This window comes from Panonychus citri, unplaced genomic scaffold, assembly GCF_014898815.1.
Source record: "Panonychus citri isolate SS breed McGregor unplaced genomic scaffold, ASM1489881v1 Contig00051, whole genome shotgun sequence".
NCBI classification, from domain to species: Eukaryota; Metazoa; Arthropoda; class Arachnida; order Trombidiformes; family Tetranychidae; genus Panonychus; species Panonychus citri.
This window is the reverse complement of record NW_026515456.1, coordinates 57,924-80,044: the sequence shown is the minus strand read 5'-3', so window position 1 is coordinate 80,044 and position 22,121 is coordinate 57,924. Positions and strand designations below refer to the sequence as shown.

The 22,121-nt window shown below is 30.3% G+C and overlaps 2 protein-coding genes across 4 annotated transcripts; both read right to left on the bottom strand.

Annotated features, from left to right (window-relative positions):
• Positions 1 to 1,619: 1,619 nt before the first annotated feature.
• LOC128385820 (SIN3-HDAC complex-associated factor-like) lies at positions 1,620 to 13,927 on the bottom strand. Of its 3 annotated transcripts, XM_053344746.1 has the most exons (5): positions 13,657 to 13,927; positions 8,478 to 8,574; positions 4,452 to 5,534; positions 2,954 to 3,329; positions 1,620 to 2,665 (listed from the first exon to the last, which is right to left on the bottom strand). In XM_053344746.1, exons 3-5 carry the CDS (start codon positions 4,840 to 4,842, stop codon positions 2,449 to 2,451), a joined length of 984 nt encoding a protein of 327 aa, XP_053200721.1. In that variant the 5' UTR covers positions 4,843 to 5,534; positions 8,478 to 8,574; positions 13,657 to 13,927; the 3' UTR covers positions 1,620 to 2,448. The 3 variants fall into 3 exon arrangements, with proteins under 3 accessions (XP_053200721.1, XP_053200720.1, XP_053200722.1); XM_053344745.1 differs by lacking the exon at positions 8,478 to 8,574; XM_053344747.1 differs by lacking the exons at positions 8,478 to 8,574; positions 13,657 to 13,927 and having other exon boundaries at positions 4,452 to 5,880.
• A 4,263-nt stretch (positions 13,928 to 18,190) lies between these two features.
• On the bottom strand, positions 18,191 to 19,599 carry LOC128385815 (chordin-like). The gene is made up of 3 exons (XM_053344738.1): positions 19,364 to 19,599; positions 19,011 to 19,274; positions 18,191 to 18,940 (listed from the first exon to the last, which is right to left on the bottom strand). The coding sequence occupies exons 1-3, from the start codon at positions 19,428 to 19,430 to the stop codon at positions 18,513 to 18,515; spliced, it is 759 nt and encodes a 252-aa protein (XP_053200713.1). The 5' UTR covers positions 19,431 to 19,599; the 3' UTR covers positions 18,191 to 18,512.
• Between the last annotated feature and the right edge of the window lie 2,522 nt (positions 19,600 to 22,121).

The following is a 22,121-nucleotide window of genomic DNA, read 5'->3' as shown; positions in this document are numbered from 1 at the left end:
AACCGATTTGTTGTCATTTGCTGATAAACCAAGTAAATTAATTGTTTTGTTTTCCAATAAACAATTAACTAAATCAAGAATAATCATCACAATAAATGAGTCATTATTTGTTTATCTTAAAGACGAAATGTTCATTTCAACTGAACAATTAGTCAACCAGGATGACCAGAAATTGGAAATGGTTGATAATCAATGAGAAGAAAAAAAGTTTTCACAAAAGTTTAATTGTAATTAAATTGTGTTAATATTTTAATAGGTTAATCTTGTTAATCCCAACGTCTTAGTTTACCATTACAATTTACAGTTATATTTAATATCTTTTAACCACATTCAGAATGAACAATCAATTCAATTTTAAATTGAGAAATCAAAAAACATTTCTAATCGTTAATCGTTAATTATTGTTAATTAAATTGCCTTTTCCAAACCAGATAATTAGTTAGAAGTGTTAATTTTGTATGTTAAATATGTAAAATGTTAATTGATTGATAATTAACAATGTAAATATCAAATAGTTTCAATTGATATAATCATGATTTTTAAATCATGAAAATTAATTAATTATAATCTCATTATAATGTGATTGATAATTAATGACAATTAAAAGATAGAGAGAGAGAGAGAGAGTAACGTCTTGGACGTTTAAAATTTACAATTAAAAATGAAAAGTGATTAAGAAAAAAATTGTTAATCAATGAGAAGATTAAATTGTTGAGCTAAGGCTCAATTGCAATTAGGAAGAGGCAGTGAGTGTCAAAGCAAACAATTAAGATGAAGAAACGAAATTAAGATAAAATAATTAAAATGCAAACAAATCAATCAAATCAAATTGTAATAATAATAATAATTTGTTAAGTTAAATTGTTTACAATGAAAACTAAAAAGTTAATTAACCCAAAAGAAAAGTGTTAAATTAAATGAAATCAAAGTAAATGAAGAAAAAATTGAAATTAAATTAAAATTGAATATATATTATGTTATTAATTAAGAATCAACTGATTGACAATATAATAGTTAATTGTAATTAGAAAATCAGTTAAATTGTTTGAAAAGTTTTTCTTTTCCATTTAAATTCTTAGGCAGTTTCATGTTCCAGTTAATATATTATAAGTATTATATTTGTTTCCATGTATTAATATATATAATTAACTTAATTACTTTGTGATAATAATATATTATGAATGTAGGTAAATGAATAATAATCATCAGCATATAATTAATTAATTGTTCTGATTCTGTGTTGATTGGTTTAACTAATATTTTAAAAACCTTTCTCTTATATTTTTGTATCAATAGCTCACTAATATTGATAACTGTTTGTTATTATCATTGTTAATTGTTATCAAATTTAAATTGATTGCGGTAAGATGAGGGATCAATTAGAGTTGATTATGAGGTTGATGATGATCAATGATTATGATGAATAATTAATAATTTGTTAATCATTACAAACATCTATGGAATCCTTAATGTGACATTATGAAGATGGTCAAGTTTTCATGTGGTTCATATGGTGATGATAATGAAGAAGGTGCTTAATTGTTGTAACTGTGTCATTCAAGTTTTGTTGATCAGATTTGATTATAATCAAATTAAGATAATGATTATCAATCAGTGTATTTATAAATCCGTTTATAAGATTATATAATTTATTGTTTATTTGCTATTGGGCTTTTTGATTGCGAGAAGAAAAAAAAAGTTTTCTTTTTCCTTATTGAATATTGTGGATAACTGAAGACGATGATGATGATGATGGTGGTGGTGGTGGTGATGGCGATGATGATGATGATCAGGTAAGCCGTGATCAGATTTAATGAAGGTTCATTTTGATGATAATTGCTCTAGGATGATTGCGATAATGTTGATTGTTGTATTGGTTGGTTGGTTATGGATGCGGACGACAACTTGTCATTGATATCGTTGCATTGTCAAGATATTATTACAATCATATTAATTTATATTAGTGTTGACGATAATTGCACAAAAAGATGATGATTATGATGAAATAGTTTACAAATAATAATTAATTAATATATAAATCATTTACTCTTCTTTTTCTAAAGTAATTAGCCATTTAAATTGGAGTGGGAATTGTAAAGGTGAGAGGCTAAGGTTTCATGTGAATATATAAAAAAAATGTCTTACAAGGAAAAGGATATTGGATCTCAGTCTAAGAGGGTATTGGTGATGATGATGGAGGTGGGGAAGAGTTGAAGGAATAGATTATGGAAGAAGAGTAATTATATAAGATGAGAAAGGAGAGATGTAAATGAATTGATGGATATGAAAGTAAAAAGATGAAAGAATTTTGAGTTTTAAGGATTAGAAGGCGATTAACAGTTTGGAAAGAGGGAAAAGGCTTTAATATTATGGTGAAAAGAAAGAGGGAAAGATGAACAGAGGAAGAGGAAGAGAAATTGAAATATCATCCTAAGAATGAAATTGTTGTTAAAGAGAATAAGCTGCAATGCTTGAGGCATTACTGTTCGTGTCCTCTTCTATTTGTGAGGTAGATGTGATCGAGGCAGTGTCACTTCCTCCACTTCCGCCACCAGATTTTGCTTCGGTCATTTTAATGCGACATGAACAGGGTTTGAGCAGTTTGGGATAAATAAGCACCTCGTTGTTAGGACCTTTGAAGATTATTCCACAGCAAATTTTTTCTCTATTTTTCGAATGAAATTGCAAATAAATCAAGAGATAATCCATCAGGTGAATCCGTTCCAAGGTGACAATGGAAGGAGAAGAAAAGAAAAATAGAAGTCAATTAGTTGGAATGATTTTTGAAGCAGAAAAGAAGAAAAAAAGAATCAAATATAATTGGAGGTGTATAAAGGCGGAAGAGAAATGAAAGAGTTGGGATAAGGTAAGTGAGAGAGAGAAGGGGAGAGGGAGTAGGAAGGGTTAGGATGATAAAGAGGAGGTGGTGGGGTGGTTGATGGAAGGTACGTACTTCCTCCAGAAGGACATATCTAAGAAGGAAGAAACTTTAGAGAGTGAGCTTGTTGGTGGTTTACTGCGCTTGGTTAAGCTTCTTCGGCTGGTGGATGAAGATCCAGGGGATGAGAGGTTTGAAGATGAAGATGCTGATGTAATTGTACTGGTGGAAAGTGGACTTTTTGAGTTACTACGAAGCTTTTTCTTGGTCGTGGTTGTTGTACCATCGGTATTTCTTACACCAGCCAAGGTATTTTGTCCTTTACTTTCGTCGTCAAAATCGGACAGGTAATCATCTTCATCGACATCCTCATCATCATCTAAATCAGATGAATCACTTCCAATTGGACTGGATAAATGTCTCACTGATGAGATTTGAAATCTATCACCATCTGAAAAAGTAGAGGAAAAGAAAACCAGAATTAGAAAAGAGAAAAAAAAATCATATTTAAGATTCTTAAAGGGAGAAAACAATTATAAGGGATTATCAAGGTTAGAACTAACTTAGGATTCGAAAAGGATTCTTGATGTTGTTGCTTAAATCTATCGTATTCATGGCTGAGTAGTTTCAGAAAAGGGGTAAAAAGAGAGAGAGAGAGAGGCAAACACACTAGAGAATATGAATGATGAAAATAAGAGAGAAAATGAAAGGAAGAAAAAAGTTAGCTGGAAGATGCGAAGAAGATGAAAAATTTTGGAGAACTTTTTCCTCTTTCTTTCTTTCTTACTGATTAGAAATTCAAGAAAAAACTTGCAGAATGTAAGTGGACGAAGAAAGAGGTAGAAGAAGAGGTCAGTTTTATAGAGAAAGAGAAAGAAGATGAGAGAGAGAGAGGGTCGGATAGAAAGAGATTAAGATAAACTACTATCCAATAGGAAGAAGAAAGGAAAGAGAGGAAAAGAAAGCTAAAAGATGAAGATGAGAAGGAAGAAAAGTGAGTGAGAAATTATGAAGAGAGAGAGAGAGGAAGAAATTAGTATAAGGGCAACATAGTGGTACCAGGTTACAGGTACAGTTAGAACCAATAAAATCCGGAAGAAAAAGTCAGGTTCAGTGAATTAGATGATGATAATAATCATGATTATGTTGCAAGAGAAATGGTAAAAAACCCTGAGGCTTTTTATTTCCAATCAAAGGAGATAGTCAATAGTAGACAAGTGATAGATTAAGATTATAATCTTATTTCCTCTTCTTTTACTGTATTAACCAAAATTGTCACAATTAAGCTTGAAAATCAACGATCAACATACAAAGATAAACAATTCAAGTCAATTGAAGCCATAAGTTAAATTGTAACACAACAATTAACACAATACATCAATTGACAGAATAACATTAGAAACCTAAAGAAAGAGAAACAATAACAATTAAATATAAAATTACGACACAATTTAAATTGTAATTGTCGAAACAATTACAATGTTAATTGGTTGAAACTAAATTTAGGGCCCTTGAAAATTTGCTAATCATTGAGATGTTTAAAACAAAAAAGATTGAAGTTAATTATGATTACCTTGAATGTCGGTATAATCAAGTATCGATGATTTAATTTTCTTTGGTTTATTGTGTTTCTTATGATTATGTGTACTATTAATTGATCCACCGGTTGATGAATTGTGATTTAATTTCGCATATTTCATTGATTTAGTTCCTGGTCCAGCTCGAGCGTCAACAACATGCCTCCAATTGCGAAGTGTCCCCGGAGGCAATTTTTTCCACCTCTTAACCAGCAGAACGCAAGCATTACATATCTCACCAGAACGTTTTTCGCTTATACGGAAACACTTCTCGAATTCAGCTTCGTACTTTTTTGAATCGGTAAAACGGGAACTGGAAGATTTCGCTTTGCATATACAACATCCCGATATCGATCGGTAAATTTTGGGCTTATGAAAACTGAACATTATGATTTAAATTAGTGATGAATGATGAATGAATGAATTTTAAAATGATTCCAAATAAAAATTAATATTAATTTTTCTCGAAAGAGAGGAAACAAGCAGAAGACTTTTGAGTAGTTGCGACAATTAGTTAATTGTAACTGTAAAAAGGATTGCACGAGATTGCACTTTGTTGACAGATAAACAAATAGTTAATCTAGATTGTTGTTGTTGTTGATTAGTGATGATGATGATTAAACGTCACAAGAATATTATTGTTATTCAATTAGATCAACTGATGATGATGATAATCAAGTGTTTGTGTGTGTATGTCGTTGTTGTTGTTGATGATGATGATGACGATGTTGATATTATACGATTAGTATTGATTGTAGATTAGCTTGATTGAGAATCTCAGTCGATAGTTTAAAATGGATTATCAATTGGATTAAAGGAAGCAGATTAGATTATCCAATTATTGTTTAATAAATTATATATTCTTCAATTGGAAGAAGGTAAATTGTTTCAATGTGAGAGGTGGTTGATTAAGATGATGAAATTGATGATAATGGTGATGACAATAATCCATTAAGAAAAAAATGATAATCCAAATTAGAAAGTGTTTAAAAGGTTAAGGTTAGATAAACACAAATCTCTGTTGATTTATTGCCACAGTTAATCCCGAGAAATTGGTTAATTGTTTGTTAATTGTTACACTAGAAATGGAAAAGTAAACAAAGAAAAATTTTATCAACATTGAAATAAAAAGGTAAATGAAAACAGGATATTATTGTTGTTGTTGTTTGTTGATAGTGATGAAGTTAAATGTGAGTGAGCACAGGTAGTTGGGGAAGATGAGATGAGTGAGAGAGAGAGAGAGGGAGAGAGATGTTTTCAGATGAAGGAGATGAAGTTGTTTACTAATATGATGATGGAGAGAAAAAGAAAGAGAAAAAAGAAGCAGAATATTTTTCGCATTTCAAAATTGATGGAATTTATCTTTCATTTTCATCAGTAATCGAACTCAATTCAGAATTTCTGACTAACTGTTTTCTTTTTCATGAAGAAGAAAAAAGTTTCAAGTATAGAAAAAGGATAAAGGTAAATGTTGATCAAGATTCTGACGGAACAACAAACCAAATTGTTATTTGACGTTTATTACGTAAAGGGTATTCCAAATGGGAGGAACTTAAAGTGTTGAACGTAAACAATTTAATTTGACGTTTGTTTTTGTTTACATTTTCGTTGATAACTTTGTTCGTTACTCATATGACATTTACTCGGCACTTGATTGGTTGGTGTTTTTGCTACTTTCAAGAGTTTAGGACATTTAGGGTAAAGAGGCTTTTGTTTCAATTCTTTATCACCATCCATTAAATTTATCATCATCTTAATCTTCGTAAGGTTATGGTGTTAATTTTAAGGATGAGGAAGAAGATGAAGGATGAAAATAGAAGCCAAGAATTTTCTTTCGCAATCTTTCATATGCATCTCGATGTGAATTTTTATATATTAATAGTAGCATGAGAGTGATTATTATCATCATGATATAACAGAATGTGGATATTGGGAGGTGATAGAAATAAAAGAGAGATGAAGAGAGAGAGAGATAGTTGGAATTAAAGTGGGAATAAGAAAGAGTGAGATGAGATTTTGCGTAAATAGGACATTCTGGTGACCTACTTTTCGAAGAATCTCTTTCTTTTTTCTCTTTCCCCCCTTCGTATTCATTTTCCATCATCATGAGCATCTATTTCTTTCTATCTTGAATTGTTCTCTTCAACGGATAGAATATCTTTTAATAGAGCGAGAACGGAAGAAGAAAAACGAATCATGATGGAAGATCAACTTGAGGTTGGCAAAGATTCATCAAGAAACTGTTACCCTGCATCAAGAAACTTTTTTGAGGTTCCTTTTTTTCTGTGTCAGAAAATGAATCTTTGTTGTTCTGTTCAATTGGAATTATCATTAAGATTATTAGCGACTTTTCTCTTTCTCTTTCTCTCTCTAACCTTCTAGCATTTGACAATTAGAATGAATTGTATCCAATGGGGATACAGATGAGGTTCTAAACATGAAAGACGAATAGATGACAACAAGATGAAAGGAAAATCGAAGCTTGATATCGACAGTGAAAAGAATTTGGAGAAAAAGAAAGTAAAACTACTTAACGAAATAATGGAAAATGATGTCGATGAAAAAGATGATTAAAGAGAAAAAGAGAGAGAAAGTGAAGATAAAAGAAAAGATAGAGAAGATAAAAAGGGTGGAAAGAGGAAAAAAAGTACAATCGATGAGTTTTATTAGGTCACTGGCAAGAAGTAAACACAGCGGAGGAAAAGATTGAGCAAGAAGAAGAAAGAGAAAGAAAAATTCGAAAGAGAAAAAGGTAAAAGGATAAAATCGATTCTCGTTACTAGGTCACTGACAGAAGGAGTGAGTAAGCGAGAGAGAGAGAGAGAGAGAGAGAGAGAGAGAGAAATAATAAGAGTGAGTACGAAATCGAAACGAATCTGATATGGAACAGAAAATTGATCTGATAGAGAGAAAGTTTCGTTTCTTTTCATCTCAATAATGAATTGAGAAGTGGAAAAAGTGAAAGTGAAACATGATGAAAATGATGTAGGATGATAACGATCAAGTTTAAATTAACAAGTGAGGATGTTGCTTAATAAGATGATATTTATTACAATTCATCATCCATAATCTACATCCTCCCTTAGCTAAGGTTTAATTAGATCAACAGAATCATAGTTATAATTGTAGTAATATAATTTAAGGAAAAACCATTCAGCTAATGGTTGACATTTGATTAATAACAAAACAGAAGCATCTTCAAGATGTTGATCATCATGAAGATTGAAATGAAATGACATGAGATTAAGATGGTGAATACAAGAAAGGGAAAGTTGATTGTACTGTGCTGATTAGTTGAATTGTACGTAACTGAAATGATCCAATGTATTAATACGTGAAAATCAATATCAACATGCGAAGAAACAAAAAAAAATTGATTAACTTGATTGTTGAGAAAAAAAACTCACATTAAAAAAACATGATAAGTGTAAATTGTTAGGAACTGAAGTGAACCAGAAAATGTAACCAGAAAAAAAAGGAACCAGAAAATCACATTACCATTAACGTTTTTTACATTAATGTTACTACACAACCAGAGATTTTGACAATAATATCAACAGTTGATGAACAAATAATAACCATCAGTGTTTATTAATTGTTTGTCGTCAATATTAACAATCAAGTATTGTAACTTATTGGTCACTCTTGTGGGATGGACACGGTTAATGTAAGTGTATTGAGATGAGTGTTGTTGTTGTTGTTATATCATTTCAAGGTCAAGAAAAGACCCACCGCCATTACCACTAGAGAGGAAAATGGAAAAGTAACAAAGGCCAAGGTCAAGGGCCTCATTTACTCTCTTTCTCCTCTTACTTTTGACGCTTTTCCCTTTAATTTTTTTACGAGAAAGAAAATAGAAACTCTGTTTCTTTGTATTTTTCTCTTTCTTTTCATGGTTCAAGAGAAAAGAAAGATATTGTAGAGAGAGAGAGAGAAAGGAGGATAAAGGTAAAGAGAGGGAAAAGTGAGAAATCAAAGTGAATTTGGTTTTCTCTTTGTTACCTGAGGATTATCAAGTTTACCTTTTCTGATGATGATTTGATGTACACACAGAGAGAGATGGGAGTTTATGGTAACAAGCAAAGTTCACTATTGATACCAGAAAAGATGATCAATTAACTTGAATTTGATGATTGGAACAATTAGGAAAAAAACAATTGAAAAAATAGATTATTGTTGTTGTTGATTAAAAAAAAGGAAAACCAATAAACAAATGATAATTTTGATGGACAAATAATCAACTTTCGGGTCAATTGATTAGTGTGAAGAAAAAAAAATTGATTCAGTTTTTTTTAAACGATGCTCATTGATTAGGATAATAGTAATTGTCAAGTGATGGTGAGCTCGTTAATTGCTGTTGTAGTTGATTAGTTGAATGTAAATGATGATTAAAATGTTTACATTGATTTTGGATGAAACCATGTGACCAATTGTCAGGATTAACCCAAAGATAAAACATGGAGGATGATAAATAAAGAGAGAGAGAGAGAGAGAAAGAGGGAGAAACACTTATTGAAATAAATGATAGTGATTATAATTAATGATAATAATCAACAATCAACAATTGTTCAACTGTCATCAGCAAACAAATAATATGAAAGAGATGAGGGAATGAAATAGTTGCACAATTTGAAAGGTAAAATTTGATCACAAATTCAATGCGAAGTGGAAAACATATAAATTTGATTGATTGATATTAAATTGTTGACGAAAAAAAATTGTTTTCTTGTATAAATAGAATTCGATAATTAATTTGATGATTAAACTTGAAAATTTGGAACAATTAGAAAAAAAGAAAAGAGAGAAACAATTCTGTTGTTGGTAAACATTAACAGCGATTTTATTTCAACTGTGAACCCAAAACATGAACATGAATCAACACACAGAAAGAGAAAAGGTCAATGTCCTCGATGAGAAGAGTACATTGAACTCAATTCTCAATTCAACCTGTTACCATAGTTACTCTTTCTTTTTCTCTTTCTTTCTCAATTCATTCTATCTCCTCTTTCTTTTCCATGTTCTCTTACTTTTCATCTCTTTCTTTTCTTCCCATTTAACCAAAAAATCTTTGGTTCAAGTTATCGTTTCTCTCTCTCTCCATCTTTTCCTCTTCTCTCAATTTGATGAACTTTCTCTGTCTATTTTACTTTCTTCTTTATTCTGTATATATTTGTCATCCTCATCTTCATCTCTCTCTCTCTCTCTCTCTCTCTCTCTCTCTCTCATGATGATCATCATCATGTTTATCTACTGATTTCTTGTGATTGTCTTAATCTCTTTCATTATCTCCCTTAATCCAGGTAACCATTGACCTAGACTCTTTTTTATATTAATCTCATTTTCACTTACAGTTTTATAATTAGTTGATTGTTAACCTTCATGTTAATCATGGACTTTAATAACAATTAGTTGATTGAAGAGAGAAAGAAGCAAAAAAATAAACAAAGTGATTTAGAGACGATTGTGAATCAAGAAATTGATTGTGTGATTTAAGAAATTAACTGGTAATTGTCATCAGACTTATTAACCTAATTTCATGATATATTTTCCCCATAATCTTAATCTACAATTAAGATCAGCAGAATTGACTTAACGGATGATGAATTAACTGTATCATCAAAGTGTTAATGTGTTTATCTTATGATGATTTATAAGAAAAGTGTAAATATTATTGTTGATCAATTTAAATCAATGTTTTGCTTTCTAATTAATTTGATTAGCTGATTAATTGTGAAATATATTTAACATTGAACAGTAGAGGGAGAAAGTGCAAGTGAGAGAGAGACAATGTGACAATGAGAATGAGGATCAACATCATCCTCGTCATCCTCATCATCATCACATGCAAAATAACAATTCAAGTTGATCATTAATTTTCCAGTGACTTATTATTATCCACAATGAAGGCTGATTCCAATACGATTCAAGGACAATTATCGTTGAGGTTAATACGTTGATTTACTGTTATTTTACCTCTTTTATTTTATCTTCATCTTCATCTTCATCTCCCTCCTTCCATCATCATTTTCCCAAGGTTTTGATAACATCACCAATTGACTTGACGATGATTACAATACATTTACCTATTGATTTAATAATAATGACACTTGATACTCACTCTCTCTCTCTCTCTCTCTCTAACCTTAAAATTAATTGTTTACCTGTCACTTTATGTTATCATTACGTTTTAATTAGGCTCCCAATTATCATAAATAAGTTTCTGTTTGTTTGTTATTGTTTTTTTGCCTTTTCAATCAGTTAATTATCAACATTTAATTAGTTTATTAATACAATTCAATTGAAAAGTAAAAAAACGAGGTAATCATGTTAGTTAATTGTAAGTGATTAACAAAAGATATACTACCAGGTAATAAAATCAAAGATCAGCAATTTATTAGCCAAATAATTAACAAGAAAATCTTTCTATTAATCAATTTGCAAGTTGATCACCATAATCATAAACCTAATTAATGTCTTGACGATTAACATGATAATTTTCAGGGATAAATGTAAAAAAAATATCAATGAATCAATTTGAAATTGTCAAACATTAAACTGAATCTAATGAATGTAATGTAATGAATGAAAGAGGTAAAAGGTCAACCATATGATTATAACTTTCTCTGTGTCTATTTAGTGTTTCATATCATGATCATGATAATCTGTTTCTCTTCCTTGTCATCATCATAATCATCATTTTCTTGTTATATCCTTGAAAATTAATCGCATGAATCAAAGTGAAAATAACTGAAGGAGGAAGAAAGTGAGAGAAAGAAAGAGAGGAAGAGATGATGATGATGATGAGAAAGGGGTACAACCAGAGAAAAAGACAGAGAAGATAAATATAGAAAGACAAATTTGAAAAGAAGATAAAAAAATGATGAAGGTTAAATGAAATGAAGAAGAAAAAAATTCTGATTCTTTTTAACCATCAAGGTAAAAACCATGAAACTTGATGATTAAGGAAACGATTCAGATTCAATAGTTATTGATGATTATCGTTATTTAATCAAATCCTTTTAAATCTTAAAATCGTAATTATCAAAATGATTAGTTAAATTGTCCAACCATTTTAATTATAAATCAATGGTTATATTGGTTCATGTTTTTATTTACATAAACATGAGAAAATTTAATTCATCATTGAATATCAATATACCTCAAGGTTAACGGTAAATTATCAATAGTATTTATATTAATATATTGAGAACGAAAGAAAATTTAAAATTAGGTTAATGATGACGAAATATTTTCTCCACTAATTTAATAATAATTATTAATACTTTCGATTGTGATAGCAATTATAATGAACCACGTTCTGTGATTTTAACTGTCACAAGTTACAATTATAATTAATCAAAAATCGTAAGCACAAAAATCAACACGGTTGTTGACAGTTACAGGTAAGTCTTAATGTGTATAAATGCTCAGGTAACAAGAACAGGTTATCGAGGTGGAAAAGATTAGCAACAACAAATCGTAACCTTCAACGTGATTAGTTGATTATTTGTTGATTTTTTCGCTTACGAATAATCAAAATCACAACAGATATTCAGGTTTTCTGGTTTTCTGGTTCCTCAAATCTGGTTATCATCATCATGACAATCAATCAACAACAATCGGTAAATTGTTTCGCTGCCCTATTTATACATATTTATTAATATTTATAAAGGTAACGATTAATTGTGATGATTAACTTTGTTTAAAATCGACAAGCAAATCAAAGGAAAATTGTATTGAAACTTTGCTCGCAAACCCAATCAACCTGATCACACCTTTATCATCACCATCATCATCATCATCATGGTGTAATTATCGTCATCTTCCTAATCCATCATCATCATTGCACCACTTTCATAACTTAATTTATCCTTCAACTTTTACAAGTGACAATGATAACAATAAGTTATCATCTTATCATCATAACTGTTTTATCAAAATGACAATTGATGAGAGATGATGATAATTGTCATCGTCACTAAACACGTTTACACTTTCAACATTATCTCTCCACTAATTAACATCTTAATTGTTTGCTACTTTCATTTATGATTAACTTTTTACAACCTGATAACTGTTTTAAATCAATTTTCATTGCAATTGATCAACTGTTTAATTAATTTCCAAATTTGATTAATTTTTAACTGTCAATGATTATCAAGAATGACATCAATTGTAATAGTAAATAATATCATCATTTAGATTGATTAAAATTACAATTATCACTTTATTGTTTCAGGTTTTAATCAACTGATTGAAATTGACAAGTTTCACTTGTTTAGATTGATTTAGTCAACAAACAATTTAAATTAATTGAATTCCTTGGTGATGATGATTAAACAAACCAAATATATATATGAATGATATAATGAACAATTAATAATTATTGTTACTATTACAAATTTCAATTAAGTCAATTAATGATAATCATATTGTTTTTCATCAATTGTTACAGGAAACAGTTAACAATTTAAACGGAAATTGAATTTGTAATCAAAGTTGGAAAAAAGTTATAGCAATTAACACAAAATTCACAAAAGGTTAAAGTTAATTGACAGTTAAATGAGTTTACAATTAAAACAAATCAGTTAATCAACTTTTACCTTTTTGTTTTGATTCAATTTTGTGTCTACCTGAGTTGAAATAACGGTAAAATTTACAAACAATCAACACACAAAAACCAAGTGAACCTGAATTGTTACAACTGTCAAGGACGTTTACAGGTCAAGACTGACCGATAATCATATGATTTTATCATGAACAATTTAGTAATTATCATGAAATCGTTGATGAAGAGAGGGAGAGACTGAGAGAGAAATAATTTATGATGAAAAAAAAGTGAAGGAAAGAAAGAAATTAATTGTCAAGGTTATCAAGATTGATTGTGAACCTACAATGTAAATGATAATGAAGGTTTTATATGTGTTGATTTTCAACTGATTCAAGTTAATTAGTTGGTGTTAATGTCAAACAATTAACATTAACAATTGATGAAGATTAAAGTTTATTAGGTATCTATGAATCAAGTGGGTGTGGGTGTAAAAGGTAGAGAGTGGGAGGTTTAAAGGTTAATCGGGTAACGATTTATGTGAATGGGAAAACGTAAATGAAAGTGAAAGCAAGATGATCATTTGTTTTTACAATCAAAATCAACAACTACAATTAGTTAATTTTAGGATTAACTGATTGACATTGACTCACCTTTGAGGATTATTGTAATGATGAATAGTTGTAGTAATTGTTTGGAAAGTCAAACTTAATGATAATTGTCAATGTAAAAACTACACACACACTTAGTAGTAGTAAATTGAAATCAATTTACTCGATGATTGTTAAATTGTTTTAATTGTTTATTATTCCGTTGATTTGATGTCACTAGAAAATGTCGTTTAATTTGATTTCCGTTTTTCTTTGAACAGTTAATATCGTAAACGTTTGATTGTTATTGTTTATTTTGTTTTGTTGATGTTACTTTGGGTTCGTAGTGAGCAGGTTTGTAGTGATGACGATTTTTGGGTTAAAGTGAGTGAGTAAGTGAGTGAGTGATAAAATGGAAGAGGAAGATAGACAGGGAATGAGAGAGAGAGAGAGATTGGGAAGAAAGAAAAAGAGAGAGAGAGAGGGTAAGGGGAGAAGTGGAAGATAGTGAGAGAGAGAAGGGGGTGTAAAAAGGGAAAAGTGTTTGAATGTAAGTAAAGGGAGAGAAAAATTCAGCAGGAGTTTCATGATGAGAGAGAGAGAGAGAAAAAAGTTCGTTTTGTTCAGAACAAGAACCAGGTCAGAATGTGGGTCAATCCAAGCAACCATCTTTTCCATCATCATGATGCTCATTCTCATCATCTCATCGTCAACAACAACAACAACAACAACATAACAGTAGTAAACTTAAGGTTCTACTGATGACAAGGAAAAGATGATGATGATTTTGATGAAGTGAGTTAGATGATACTAACGTAATTCATTTGAGTGAAAGATTTTGTTGAATGTTAATTGAGAGGAAAATGATTCAGTTTTTTTTTGTTCTAATCAAATTTAGGTGAATGAGTTTTGAGTCATGATGATATGAAAATTGAATTTAATTCATAAAATTATCTTTCCCGTTTCTCCATGTGAATATATTCATCACCATGATCACGATTGATGTTATTGATTTATCACTATTAACCCAGTGAACTTGTTTACCTTTTTTTTTAGTCTAATGTCTGAAGTTAATTATGTTAATCAACGTAGTTTTTGATCACTTTCATTGATTCTCTGTTCTAATTAATCATTTTAATTGATACAATATCAAAGTTAATCTAATAGTCTCTCAACTATGCTGGTGAAAAATTCATCATATGGTTACATAGGTTGACAATTTGTTCATGTGTTGATCTTTGCTTATCTGGGATAATCTTTTACTAATCTGGAATTGATATTAATTAATGAATGAACAAGCAATTCTTGTTGATTTACAATTGTATTTTAAGAAAATAATATTCGGCGACAATTAAGTTAATCAACTGGTTTACTTGTGTAAACATCACTAATTCCAAGTTAAATCGCCCTGGCTCAAGTCTTTTCATGTTCATCTTTGAGGTGACATTAACTCACTTTTCATGGGTGATCATGATGAAAGTAAATTTATCGATCCGTTTTTTGGGAAACCCGGAAGAGATTCTTACTCTATCTGTGGAAATCGTTGATTCAACTCTCTTCCTCTTCCTCCTCTCCCCTCATCTTCTGCCAACCTAATCAATAAGTCTCCATACACCCCACCCACTCTTCCCCATGTAACCATACAACCTCATCTTCCACTTTCTCTCTCTCCCTTCCTCTCATCATCCTGTGTCTATTTCTCTTTCTATTTGTACCTTTTCCTTTCCTTCATCTCAATGATATTTTCCACCATCGAGATACTAAAAAAGGAACCCAACAAACCGAATCAGAACTTGCATAGAGTTAATTTCATTTGAAATTCTGTTTTCGTACCAACAATTAATTTGATTGTCAGTCACAATTTAACAATCACAATTTGTCCTTTTATTACAATTACAACTCTTAATTCATTTCATTACCATTATCATGATAATAACTTAATGGTTAATAGCTTATTTTCAATGAGCTTTTATTGTTATCATAATATATGTTTACAATTGACCTAATTATTTTAATTCTTAATCAATTCTCATGTAAACTTGAAGGTTCCTGATTATTTTATGGTAACAATAATCAACTTTGATTGATCTTTATCAATATTTCACAATCTATAATCATTGTAAACATCATGATGATCATATTATTATCTTTATTGTTCAAATGGTCAATTTGATTTGATGGTCAGTTAGATTTACATATTGATTATCATGACAATTGAAAAACAAATTTATACTTAAGTAAAGTTTATGATCAGGAAGAGGAAAATCAATCCAATCACTCAAATTATCATTAAGATCAATAAACAATTAACATTAAACATCCGATGTTATCTTGATTTAAATCAATTCTAATTTCAGCTGATTAATCAATGTTTACAAATCATGAGCTCATTAATTGTAATCAAGTCGTTAATTTATTATTTAGATCAATCCTGAAGATATAAATTCAATCTATTATTTGATTGGTGTAACAATTTACTGATTTCAAGTTTATTTCCAATCTTATTGAAGGTCTTTCATCAAAAATATTATTAGTTCTCGATTAATTTAATCATGATAATAATCAACCATGATTAGATTACATATTTTCACCATAAGGTCAAGTTAATTGTTACAAACAATTAAAGTTACGATCAAACAACCAATGCTGCCATCTTTTATTTAGAAGTGGAAATCAACCGATCAAAGTGATTAATTAATTTCCAAACTTAGAATCTGGTTAATTAGTGTTAAGATCATACATTTACAATTAAGAAGATAAATTTGTCTATCACAATATTATATTCAAGGATAATAATAATCTTGTAACGATCTAAATCAAACAAAAAGTTAACTAACTTTGTTGATAATATCTAATGATTATCTTAATAATAAATCAACACAAATATTAAATTAAACATTTATTCAAAATTTATACAATTTCCAATATCGAAATTATCATCACAATGACAAATATTAACTTTTTGAAACATTAAATAATGAATCTAATTAAACAGCAAAAGTAAACAATCAAACTCAAATTATCAAGAGATTTAAATTATTGCTACATTTACAATTGATCCAATGAGTTAGTCAATTGTATCTCAGTTGATTAGTGGAAATTGTTGAATAAAAAGATACATTGAATTAGTTTATTAGTCTTCGAGATTAGTTGATGTGATGCCTTCGTCAAGCCAAAGTTCAAGGATTAAAAGGTCACTTCGAGTGACAAAATTCGGGTCAAGTGTCAATGAGCTGCTTCGTTCACAGACACTCCATTTACCACAGACAATTGGAGATTTAAAAACTAACATTGGTCAATATTGGTTTCCAATGTTAACACTTATCAATCTAATTGTAAACACAATTAAATTTTCCACATTGATTATGATTAATCCGACCAGTGATCTAATTTTAATCCTCGGTGATCCTTCACACTTTCTAGGTGAATCCCGTCTCTATTTGTTAACCTTAAATTTCATCTGGTGTGTGATTGCATGTATTCACGGAGTCCACTTTGTAGCACATACAATGTGTCCGGTCAGTTCAGCCCAGAAAACTTGGCTTTGTATCGGTGAAATCCTGGAAACCGGTCAATACAAGAAGTGGGGTCACTTTGACGATTTGGCCAAACAGTTTCGTCGATTGGTTAAAGCAAACACTTGGTTAATTACTTCAGCTTATTTTTTCTTCCTCAGTTTGTTACCCGTATTCAAAGCCCCCAGGCAGTTCATCTTTCCCATGAGCGTTAATCTATTTCTCAATACATGGTGTTGTTATTACATTATGACACTTTCGATAAATTTTGTCTTCATTTATGTCCTTTATGCTTATGTTTGGATTGAGTATCTCAAGTTTCTCACGGTGACAACTCTCACAATCAATGTCCATCCGAATGAAGGTGAACCCTTGACCATTGAGAACGACGATTTCATTCCCGGTAAAAGGATTCGATTCATTGTAACTCATTTTACTGAACATTTCAAGAATTTATATTCAGTGATCTTTTCCATGGTATTAAAAATTCACTCAATTTTCTGGTTACTTTTATCGCTTATATTATCATCGTATTTTTGATCTTTTTCACCTCGATACCTTCGTCAATCAAAGTGGCCATGATTTGCTGTGGGATTTCCGGTTCCTTTTTCGGTCATTATATTCAATTTCTCATCGGTATATACGGTCAATCTCAGGTATGATTCAATGAAATTGGAACGAAACAATCAGTGTCTTTTGCTTAACTCTAATTGTTGTTCTCATTTCTAACAGATAATTAAAACCTCAAATTGTATAAGGAAAATACTTTATACTAAATCATCAGTTGAATCAAAATTAATTGTCCTTCTTTTCATTGACCATTTAGTTGATAGAAACTTTTTTACAATCCTGGGCTCATTAAGATATACAACTAAAAACTTAATTCTGGTAACAATTATATTCTCAGAAAAATTTCAAACTATTCACTAATTAAGTTTAATTTTCTCACCGACAATTAGGTCATCATGGAGTCTAGTGTATTATTATTGTTATGTATTTCAAATGTTAACCGTTGCTGACCATTGGCCAGAATCATGAAGTACAAATGTGTCAACATTGGGTTTTTGTATGTACGATGAAAGTTAATGATCACCAATTTAAAGTTGACATTTAATTAGCCGAATTAGAACTTTCAATATAATGGATTGTGTCATTTTCAACCTTTATTATTAATTAGATGAGATGAAGTTCAATCAATCTGATTGTGTCAATCTATTACTATCAAACAATTAACGTTGATGTCAAAAAATTGTAACAGTAATTTAGATTGTGAAGAAAAGTTTTCCAATAAAATGATTATAAATATACAATAGTGTTGATAGTTTGATTGAGTAAATGAGGTTTGTGATTAATTTGTTGGTAAATTATATTAAAGTGATTGTTTGATGATCATTGATTTAGATTTTAGTTTAAATCGTTTGGATTAATTGAAGTTAAATTGTGAGTTGAAACTTTGTGAAGTAAATTTTGTACTCTTTTCAATATTGCATCGGGAATCGTTCGGGTGCTGAAACTTGAAACATTTTCTGATTCCTTTTTATGATCAGAATCTTTGCTAATTAGATTTGATTGTTTTTTCAATTCTTTGATTAGACTTTCATCTTTACATGTAGATGCAAGTTCACATTTAACTTTACCTTCATTACTACACATACACCGTTGACATGGTTTCAATGGGTTAATGGTCACTCTCTGGCCAGGTTTGTATTTCTCTCGTCCATATTTACAGGTGATCTCTTTAGGTGTAATCGAGGGTTCGGAAGTTTCGTCTGGTGTAGTTCGTGGTTGACGTCCAATAATATCCTTGAAAACGGCATCTTTCCCTTCTAAGGCTTTAGAATTATATAAATTTGATAGTTCGATGAAATCGAAAAGTTTTACTTATCTAATATCAATACTTACGGCATTCTAATATTGGACAGCAAAGATCTTTAACTTTGATCTCTTTACATCCTTTTCGATCCAATGATTGTGGACAATTGATATTCCAACAGAGAATTGTTCCTTTGTAGCAGAAGCACCTTTCACACGGATCATCTGATCGAGTTAAATTAGAACCATGTTGATGAACAATTCCCTTGGAATAACAATTTTCAAAACTTCCACCAGATCGACCACTGATTGATTTTGATTGACTTTTTTTGGTGGTCGACAATTTACTCGATTCTAGTAAACAAGAACGTGAACAAGAAAAAGTTAAAAGATCACATAGAAAAATTGACACTGAACATTTAAGAATAGCCGTTAATCTTTACCTGGGAATGAATTAACCACCGAGATGAAAGTTACAAGAACCAAGACAATGTAAAAGTTTATTATCATGATGGTGGATTTAGATGAGACTGATGTAGAAACAGTGATGACGATGATACTAGTACTAAAATTGGACGATGGGAAATGATGACATGAATGAATGAATGAGTGAGTGAGTGAGAGAGAGAGAGAGGTTAAGGTTGAAGGCTGAAGATAATATGAAAAGGAGAGACAATGAACTGTTAGCATGAGAACGATTTGAAAGGATTTTTATTGAAATTTTCATAGCAGAAAAAAGATGAAGATGAAGGATGAACAAAAAGATGACAAAAACGGAATGAGAGAGAGAGAGAGAGAGAGATAAATTACTCAGTGAACTATGTCCAGAAAGTTAACTGAAAACTTTTGACGTGATTAGTGATCTTAATTTAAGGTTGACAGTTGAATGGTTGACGATAATGATGATGATAGTGACAGACGGAATGATGGAAAATTATTAAGATGATTAAAAGTCATTAAAGATTGGCCATGATAATGAGGATGAGTAGGAAATATCCACCGGGATAAAAGTAGCGGAACGTTGATTTCATGGAATTGATGATTTTATGTTAATCTTTTACCGTTATTGAGTTTCAAAGATTTAAATTTGAATCAAATCTGAAAGGTTTATAATTAAAGATTTCGGTTCTCTATTAACATTAAACTTTAATTGATTCGTTCCATTAATTAGACATTTTAATAGTTAACCAATTAGCACTTATATATAATATTATTGAATAATTGTCTTAACTTTGAGATTGAAACTTTTTTCTTGATGACAATTAGACTCAATAGAGTTACAATTCAATAAAGATTGTTGGTTATGCTATCAAATAAAAAATTGTCAATGTCGGTGTTCAGGTAACTGTTTACCTGTCTTATATTGAGAAGTTTCGTCTTGCTTGTGGTGAGAACGTGGTAATCTTATTACATAAGCTTCCGTTACATTGACCTGAAATTGCTTTCTATTTACGTTTGGATTCTATTTAACTGTAATTTTTGTTATAGTGGTCATGAAGCTGTTCGACATATTTGAGTTATTGAGTTTCAAGGAATCAATTGTTACAATCAGTGATAAATTGGTGGCTGAGAAATTATTTCAAGTCAGCCGTTTTATTCATCAATGAGATCTGGAAGGCAACTGAATTTTTTGTAGAAACAATGTTTCATGAAATCGAATCCGTAGACAATTTGTTCGCGAGTATTCACCAATTTAGGCCATTCAGTGGGTTCATTTTTGCAGTTGTGATAAATTACAATTGATCGATTCTCTTTGATACAATATTTGGACAGAAAATCAGCTGATTTGTGGTTCACATTCGCACATTGCCGCAAGTCCAATATCTTCAACTTTGGTAATAATTTTACCAATTCTTCTAATTTACTGTCTTTAATTACACCGATACTTCTGATCCTAAGATGATGTAGATTAGGAAATTTGGAAAGTAGTCTTCGTAGTGTTGCCCACGAAAAACAATTAGACTGAATAGAAAGAAAAAGTTAATACAATATAATAATCTGGTAAGATTTTTCAACTACTGACTTACATGACATTCGATAACCAAATCTCTTAGATTGTAATTCTTTATCGATTCATCTACATAAATATCCTCTGCCCAACAACGGAAAAAAGCGCTTTCCAGTGATGGACAAAAATCCATAAAATGAAATCCAGTGAATTGGTCAAAAAAATTGGTTGTACCTACTTCCAGAATCTTTAACGAAGACAAATTCGGTCCATTGTAAAAAACGCCGTCCGCTACATCAGACCCTAAAAGATATTGCTCATATGAAATTATCGGCAGATTATCGCAAGTTGAATCTTACCTTTATTGAGTTCTATGTTAAGTCGCTTCAAATTTGGGAAATATTCAATGAATGATGGAAGATCATTCGTATGCAAATAAAAGCAGCGAACTTGTTTCAACTGATCAGGTCGAAAAACTTTTTTATAATTGAAATTAAATTCTGCAGCGCACATTTCGATATTTTCCAAGTAACCATCTTTACGTAATTTATCCATATCGATTAATCCCTTGATTTGTGGATTGTTTTTGACGATTTCTGGTAAATTGTAAGATTTATAAGGAAGCAAGGACGCTGTCTTTATAATCTAAAACAATAATTCAAATTGAAAAACAATTAGAAAGCAACATAATTTTGGTTTGGAAAATTCATTAATTACCTTAATATTCGGGAACGATTCGATTAAATTGTAATCATTCCAATTCGTATAATGATTGATCCACAAACTATTCGCATCAATATAATCAATTTCATCTTCGATTGCAAAAATTAAAAACAAGTATTAAAAAAATAATGAACAAATCAATGAGAAATTAACTTACAACTATGTATCAATTGAAGATATTTTACTCGATTTAATTTAGGCGTAATTAAATTGGACCATCTCGAACAAACTTTAGAATCAAGTGAAATTATTAATAAATGAACATTAGAATTTCATCGTCTATACGGAATCTCAATCTTACCTTTAGACCATCGAATCAAATCTTTGGCCTCATGGACATTTTCGAAGATCTTCAAAAGACAATTATCAGGTAAATCGTAAAATGACATTATTGATTTGTAAACTTAAAGAAATGACGATAACTTATCAGATGAGTCTTATCATGAAAATTGAATAAGGACTTATCCGAAATGAGTAGTTTTTACTAGTTGCTAACACTAACTAGTAGCTCCGCCCAAGTAGTACTGTCC

Excerpts from the sequence above, each read along its gene's own strand:
- LOC128385815 (XM_053344738.1), bottom strand. The coding sequence starts at position 19,430 with ATGATAATAAACTTTTACATTGTCTTGGTTCTTGTAACTTTCATCTCG. Across the intron at positions 19,275-19,363 it reads GGTGGTTAATTCATTCCCAG|AATCGAGTAAATTGTCGACC; the intron begins GTAAAGATTAAC and ends CTTGTTTACTAG. Across the intron at positions 18,941-19,010 it reads CTGTCCAATATTAGAATGCC|CCTTAGAAGGGAAAGATGCC; the intron begins GTAAGTATTGAT and ends ATAATTCTAAAG.
- LOC128385820 (XM_053344746.1), bottom strand. The coding sequence starts at position 4,842 with ATGTTCAGTTTTCATAAGCCCAAAATTTACCGATCGATATCGGGATGT. Across the intron at positions 3,330-4,451 it reads TGATTATACCGACATTCAAG|ATGGTGATAGATTTCAAATC; the intron begins GTAATCATAATT and ends CTACTTTTTCAG. Across the intron at positions 2,666-2,953 it reads GATATGTCCTTCTGGAGGAA|AGAAAAAATTTGCTGTGGAA; the intron begins GTACGTACCTTC and ends TTCGAAAAATAG.